The sequence below is a fragment of the Oncorhynchus clarkii genome, chromosome 1, assembly GCF_045791955.1.
Source record: "Oncorhynchus clarkii lewisi isolate Uvic-CL-2024 chromosome 1, UVic_Ocla_1.0, whole genome shotgun sequence".
NCBI lineage: Eukaryota > Metazoa > Chordata > Actinopteri > Salmoniformes > Salmonidae > Oncorhynchus > Oncorhynchus clarkii.
The window spans coordinates 9289347-9297003 of NC_092147.1; the positions used below are offsets into that span (position 1 = coordinate 9289347).

General features: G+C 41.9%; 1 protein-coding gene across 2 annotated transcripts in view; it reads right to left on the bottom strand.

Annotated features, from left to right (window-relative positions):
• The window catches only part of LOC139419389 (GRAM domain-containing protein 2B), a 30550-nt gene extending 27415 nt beyond the window's left edge, over positions 1 to 3135 (bottom strand). For both annotated transcript variants that reach the window (XM_071169515.1, XM_071169370.1), the window contains exon 1: positions 2932 to 3135. In XM_071169515.1, the coding sequence (XP_071025616.1) occupies positions 2932 to 3023 (92 nt within the window). In that variant the 5' untranslated portion in view covers positions 3024 to 3135. The remainder of the gene's footprint in view (positions 1 to 2931) is intronic.
• Between the last annotated feature and the right edge of the window lie 4522 nt (positions 3136 to 7657).

Below are 7657 nucleotides of genomic sequence, written 5' to 3' on the forward strand. Positions count from 1 at the left end.
TCCTCATGTACGCAAAAGCAACTGCATTGCATAAGCTAAAGTGTGGACTAGATAGGGGCATTTCAGAGCAGCAAAAGTTGTCCCACAACTCCGCGAATGGTGGTCCTCAAGAGCTTTGACAGATGTGGTGGTCCTCAGAACAGGGGGAAAAAAAATGTCCAGTCAGGTAAACTGCTGATTTTCTATCGTCCAATCATATTGGTTGCAGCCAAATGCAAAGACCAGGTGACAAAAGATGGGCTCTCCTGAACTCCTGAAAATAAATTGTTTTACAGTGCGCCGAAGTACAAATTCCAAAGCTTTCACACATGGCCTAGCCATACATCAATATTTTGTACAAATAACCAAGGTTAACAGAACAATCCAAAACCATTTTTTGTTCAGCCTAATCTAAGTGCCACAAGGGCAAACAAACAGCACAGTTCAAGTCAAGCAAATATGCCAAATCTACTTTACATCCCAGTATTGAGCAAGAGCAAAACAGCCAACTAATCAAGTGATGTGAACGGAGGCCAGCGAGGGTTCAAGGAGGGTGCAGCTTTGCTCTGCAGCAGACTGGTCCAACAGGACAAGGCAGGGTGCCAAACAACGTGCCGTCAGGCCCAGCTGAACAATGTGCTTTGGGAGTGTCATACCACCCATGGGCTCTTGCCACTTCCTCCATGTTCAGCCGACACAGACAGAAGGCAACTCTTCCAGCAGCCTCGCGATAGTCACACCACCAAGCAGGAAACTCCCACCTGCCTCTCACACCATGTAAGTACAAAAATGAGTATATCAAAACCTCAAGAGTTAGGCTTAGCCTTAAATAACAATAATTCAAAGGTTTGGTTAAGTCCCCTTAATCTGGTAATGTAAGCCTCCCCTGCCCCTAGTTGTGAGCCACCTAACCACTCCCAGGTTCCTATTGGCTCATTCTTCCCCCTTCCTTTCCTCTGTAACTATGCCCAAAATCATTGCTGTAAATGAGAATGGCTTCTCAGTCAACTTACCTGGTAAAATAAAAAGCACCTTCAAGGAGCCAGATGGACACCTGAGGAGAATTTCAATTACATTTCCTTGATTGGTCATGTCTTCTCTCCTTGCCTCCTACTCAAAACCCATTGGATGAGAAGGTCACAGGGGCAGGACCTCAGACCTTCTCATCCAATGGGTTTTGAGAGGGAGGCGAGAGGACCAGAGGAAATCAAGGAAATCCAATTGAAATTCTCCCCTGGACTGCAGCCCCTCCCCGTCTATTCCCAGCTTCAACGCAGAACTATTTGAACTTCAAAATTACGCATCCTCCCTTAGACAAGTACACATTGTTATAACTGGACACTTGAGGACCTGAGAGATTACCCCCACCAATGTCACGCTCACATACCAGTAACAGTGGAAGAGATCGCCTAGAGGGTCGGGGATAATAGGAAGTCCAATTGTTTTCCGGGGGACTGGGGATGGAAAGTAACAGGATTTCTCTTCTATGGGGCTTAAACGGTGATGTGCTACGGCCATGATGTAAAAAGGGAAAGACCACCTGTGGTTGACCCATGGGGACTAAAAAAAAAGATGCGTTTCCATTGACGATTTACCCTGGTGTTTTACCCTAAAGACTCAGCCTTTTCTGTTTATATTTACACGGACAGGCAACCGTGTCGTGGCTCCGGCAGACATGCCCTGAATTGGGGCCAAGCCTCCAGATATTTTAACCGACATTTACATAAACTGGCTAACTGAACTTCCACACCTTGTCACAAAGAAATTGTATTGAATGATGCAGAGATGGTTGATTCTGACAGCCACAAGTCTGTAGTGGCACACTGCTGATGAAAACAATAACACTAGAGTTGACATTAACATAATAACCCCGGTGACACACTGATGTGGGGCTAAGTCTCAATGGAAAAGAGAACATGTCTCCTGTGTGTGTCCCCTGCTGTGACATCGATCCATACAGTCTCTGGTTATTCGCAGAGCAGGATCGTCACCGACATCAGCAGGAGAAATAAATAGTGCTGTCATTCTGATCCACATAGAGGTGCAGGAGGAAGATGAGGTAATCGTGGTTTCCTCTGCGAGAGAGGCAAATGAGATTTACAGCTGTTCTGAACCTGAGCATTGGAAGATGCAATAGCATAAGAATGTGAGCTGTCCATTTTCATAAAAAAAAAAACACTCAACACATACCCCCCTTCTGTTAACAGTGGTGAAAAGTTCATATTATGGGCCTGTTTTGAATGTAAAGATACTCACTTTCCTTGACTGTAGGCTTGTGTAATTTCTGAGTTTGGCTAGTTAAGGTGGCAATGATAACATGAAGGCCTGAGTGTAAAAAGTATTCCACTGCGACCTAATTAAAGCATAACATCCAACACTAGCTACATTCATACAGCACAGCCAGCCATTTTTAATCAGGAGGCTCTATGCATCAAATATACGATGTTGACGCGCGCCTTTGGTCCAGCTGTTTGCACAACGAATGTTCTTTTGAGACACTACAGACAGCTGACGAGCATTTATTTGTGAGACAGTAAATATGATTACCTTTGAAATGTGTTCAATAAACAACTGTAGTTACATAGCTAGCTATGTCACCTAGGATGTAACTAACTAGCAAGGCTTGGTTTCATAACAAGCCAGTTAAATATCGCACAGGGCTGTATATGCACCGCTTGAGGAACATAAACGACTCGTGCAACAATAGTAATAACTATATAAAGCAATTCAGTGCACATGCTTAATGCAATGATACAAATGTCTAGTTACGTCATATTGAATTCAAAACGTTGATATTAGCTAGCTATGTTTGTATTTTATAAGAAGCGGATAGCCAGCTAACGTTAGTCAAGTTAGCATATGTTTGTTTGCACATCCACCCATTGGTACAGAGCGCTAAAGCTGGGGCTAGCGGTTTTTGTAGAACAGTTAAGTTAGGTTATCTATCCTTACCTTTCTTTCATGAAGTGCTTGATTCTAACGATTGCCTTTTCATCCATCTTCCTCAGGAAGGTTTTCAATCGATCTGTCCGGTTTTCAAGCATTCTTTTTCCAACCGGTGTTCTGACTCCAAAACCCCGCTCCACCAGAGATGTTGCACGCCAACTCCTGGATTTGTTTTTCTCCCACTCCAGCTATGACGACACATTAAATTAGCTTAAATTAAATTAGCTTAAAGCGGACCAAGCCAATCGACCAATGGGAGAGGAGGTAAGTTCTAAAAATAAAAAAATTCATGGCAAACGAATCTTCCAATCAGTTTGCAGTACTTGTCTCTTCGTCTCCGCCCATTGCTTTTTATTGGACACAAAACCCGCGTCATTGTGCTATCAAAACGAGAAAGTGTGGCCAAGAGATTGTATCTACAATTTGAAAGTGTTTGGATCTTTCTTTCTTTAGGCCTAGTAGGCCAGTCTACTTCAATTATCTATTCTATGGTCATTTCAGTGAGTTCATATTTTAAATGTATAATCTCTAGCGAAGAGAAGAAGTGTGTTACAGGTATTAATTAGCCTGTTGTATGACGAATATTATATGGAGTTATGAACCTGGTTCAATCACCACCGCTAGCAGGTAGTTTTTATGTGTAAATTCCTTATACCAAGAACATGCCTGCCCTATGGTATATTATGCACATCCTATGTAGAGTGGCTTGTGTTTGTACATTGGTGGACGTTTTTATTATTTGATTTATTTAACTAGTGGATGTTGGTGGACGTTAAATTCTAGCTTTTTAAAAGCATCTGCTTATAGTATTGTTGTGTTTCAACATGACATCCTCTTAAACAGTGGCTCCAAAAGGAATTACGTTATGCCCCCAAAAAAGAGGTTGGCTAAAAGCAGTCAGCTGCATCAAGTCTGAATAGCGAATGCATTTAAACCAACAAAAATGTGTTACAAATGAACCAAAGATGAGTGTTTCACAAGACTGCAGTGGCATTCAAGAAGTATGTTGGTGCCTTTTGTTTTACACCATAGGACTGTGGCCAGTGACCACTGTCTGTCTGTCTGTCTGTTGCCCTTCCCCCTAATTTCCTGTGAGACAGAAACTGCAGCACCAAATGGTCATGATAACACCGCTTTTTCTTATCCATGGCATTTGGTTATAGTGTTCCCTGAAAATGCACATTTACTTGTCATTTCACCCTCATTTCGAAAGAACGTTGAGTCATTAATATGTTGGAAATCCTCAAGATGTTTCACAAACAAACAAAAAATATGACTCATCGGCAGTGTTATTTTTTGGGGGAAGTAGAATTGGCTTCTTTTTTGTAAAGGCTCATGACAGACCAGCTCATATGACTACAGTATATGTTGGAACCGCCTCTTCAGATAAGGAAACCGAGGAGGCACTGTAATGCCACAGCAAACACGAAGCCCTTTTTTTGTGTAGTATATCAGTATGCAGCAAATACTGCGCCCAAACTAATACTTTTTTACATTTATTGCAGAAATGTTGCAGTGTAACTGCAGTTATCCTGTATTTACTGTATTTCCTGTATTTACTGCATCCAAAATACTGCTGTTTCAAAACTGAAATCTGTTTTTATAAGGGATACATCCCAAGATCCCAAGAGCTGAGAGAGGTTGATGGCTTAGAATTTCTGCTTACTTCTAGAAAAAATATTGTGTGTTCGAACAGCCGAAAAAACCCAAACCGAAGTCCAAAACGTCACAAAAATCGTCAGAATATATGCACAAACTCTTCCGAACTGTATCAACTGAAACCTTTATAGAGCTGGGAGAGGTTAATGGCGATACATTGATGATATTTTGAAAAGGAATGAGGATGGATTGTACTTTTGAAAATTAGATTTATATTCTTGTTCAGTGTTTTGTGGCTTACACTGAAAGAGCATTTGATATTTATTTATTTAATGTAACTATCTTTCCCTACAGCACCAGTCATATTCTAGTAACAGTCGACAGACCATAGTTCATCCCAGGCATTGGATTGTCCACACAGGAACACAGAGGAACTGAAGTTCACAACCAGATAGAATTATAATAGATTAATAGCTTGAATAAAATATTTCCATTTATTGTAAACATTTAAAGGCACTAAACATTGGGAACTATCTACAAAAAATGTCAGTGCCTATAAATGATTGATATCAATAAATCCTTTCAACCCTGTCTTTATTTATTCTGTTCATCTATCAATATTGACCATATGACTCATAAAAATGATATATGCTCATATGGTTTTATTGACATAGCCTATGGCAAACATTGGCCTGTTCAAATATTATTCACTACCTCAAAAGAAGGAAGAAATATCATGGGGACTTAAGAGAAGACCAAGAGTTTATTGGAAGGAAGAACACGATAAGTAAATATTTCATTTGTGGCATATGATGCAAACGTAAGAAGATATCCCATGTGTATACATTTCACAGATGTTCCAAAAATTTGGTCTGTCTGTTTTTTTTTTCTTCAAGGAAAAGTGAAAGATGTCCTTTGGTTAGAGAACATTATATCAGATGTTGTAAAAAGGGTATGTTTTGTCATAACATTCCTCATTATCATTCTCTTGTGAGTAATAGCATTAACCTTGTGATAAGAGACACCTTGACTTTTAAAGACCCACCGAAGCCACAGCAGCTGCAGAATCGCAGGTTCAGCATGACTACAACAATGTACACACGCAGCCTGAGGGAAAAGAGACTGCAAGTAGTCGCTCACCAAGTTGACCTAAGCAGGAATATGCTTCACGTTACATACATCCCATTATAAATGTAACATATTGTCATGTAAAAGAACAACTGGATGACATAAACAGGACATTGTTACAAGACAAGCAAAACACAGAAGTATAGTGTATACTGTATATCATGGTTAAATAGTGCATTCTTCTTGACACACAATTGCTTTCCATATCAATGTTTTCATCATCAGCGTGGGTCTCACAATTCAAGAGCATGCAGGTATGGTACAAGTACAGTATCATCAACAAGAGCGAGAGTAATTTGCTGGTATTTCCATATGCAAGAGGGAGATAAAAAACCTTTGTGTCCTGGGAAAAGCCCAGACATGTCAGGGATCACACAGGACATGCATATTCATGCTCCTAAACCTACTTATATAAATGTTTATTCACATTTAAAAGAAGGCAAATGAATGATTTAATTGGATACATCACTAATGCTAAATAAATAAATATATATATATATATATATATATATATATATATACACTGAGTATACCAAACATTAGGAACACTTTCCTAATATTGAGATGCGCACCCCCCCCCCCTTTTTTTTTCTTCAGAACAGTCTCAATTTGTCGAGGCATGGACTCTACAAGGTGTTGAAAGCATTCCAAAGGGATGCTGGCCCATGTTGACTCGATTGCTTCTCACAGTTGTATGAAGTTGGCTGGATGTCCTTTGGGTGGTGGACCATTCTTGATACACACAGGAAACTGTTGTGTGAAAAAAACAGCAGCGTTGCTGTTCTTGACCAAATGTATTTATATAGCCCTTCGTACATCAGCTGATATCTCAAAGTGCTGTACAGGAACCCAGCCTAAAACCCCAAACAGCAAGCAATGCAGGTGTAGAAGCACGGTGGCTAGGAAAAACTCCCTAAAAAGGCCAAAACCTAGGAAGAAACCTAGAGAGGAACCAGGCTATGAGGGCTGGCCAGTCCTCTTTTCTGGCTATTCCAGGTGGAGATTATAACAGAACATGGCCAAGATGTTCAAATGTTCATAAATGACCAGCATGGTCAAATAATAATAATCACAGTAGTTGTCGAGGGTGCAGCAAGTCAGCACCTTGGGAGTAAATGTCAGTTGGCTTTTCATAGCCGATCATTAAGAGCATCTCTACCACTCCTGCTGTCTCTAGAGAGTTGAAAACAGCAGGTCTGGGACAGGTAGCACGTCCGGTGAACAGGTCAGGATTCCATAGCCGCAGGCAGAACAGTTGAAACTGGAGCAGCAGCTCAGCCAGGTGGACTGGGGACAGCAAGGAGTCATCATGCCAGGTAGTCCTGAGGCATGGTCCTAGGGCTCAGGTCCTCCCTTGAGAAAGAAAGAATTAGAGAGAGCATACTTAAATTCACACAGGACACCGGATAAGACAGGAGAAGTACTCCAGATATAACAAACTGACCCTAGCCCCCCGACACATAAAATACTGCAACATAAATACTGGAGGCTGAGACAGGAGGGGTCGGGAGACACTGTGGCCCCATCCGATGATACAGGGCCAAACAGAAAGGATATAACCGCACCCACTTTGCCAAAGCACAGCCCCCACACCACTAGAGGGATATTTTCAACCACCAACTAACCATTCTGAGACAAGGCCGATTATAGCCCACAAAGATCTCCGCCACGGCACAACCCAAGGGGGGGCGCCAACCCAGACAGGAAGATCACGTCAGTGACTCAACCCACTTAAGTGACGCACCCCTCCTAGGGACGGCATGGAAGAGCACCAGTAAGCCAGTGACTCAGCCCCTGTAATAGGGTTGGAGGCAGAGAATCCCAGTGGAGAGAGGGGAACCAGCCAGGCAGAGACAGCAAGGGCGGTTCGTTGCTCCAGAGCCTTTCCGTTCACCTTCACACTCCTGGGCCAGACTACACTCAATCATATGACCCACTGAAGAGATGAGCCTTCAGTAAAGACTTAAAGGTTCAGACCGAGTCTGCATCTCACACATGGGTAGGC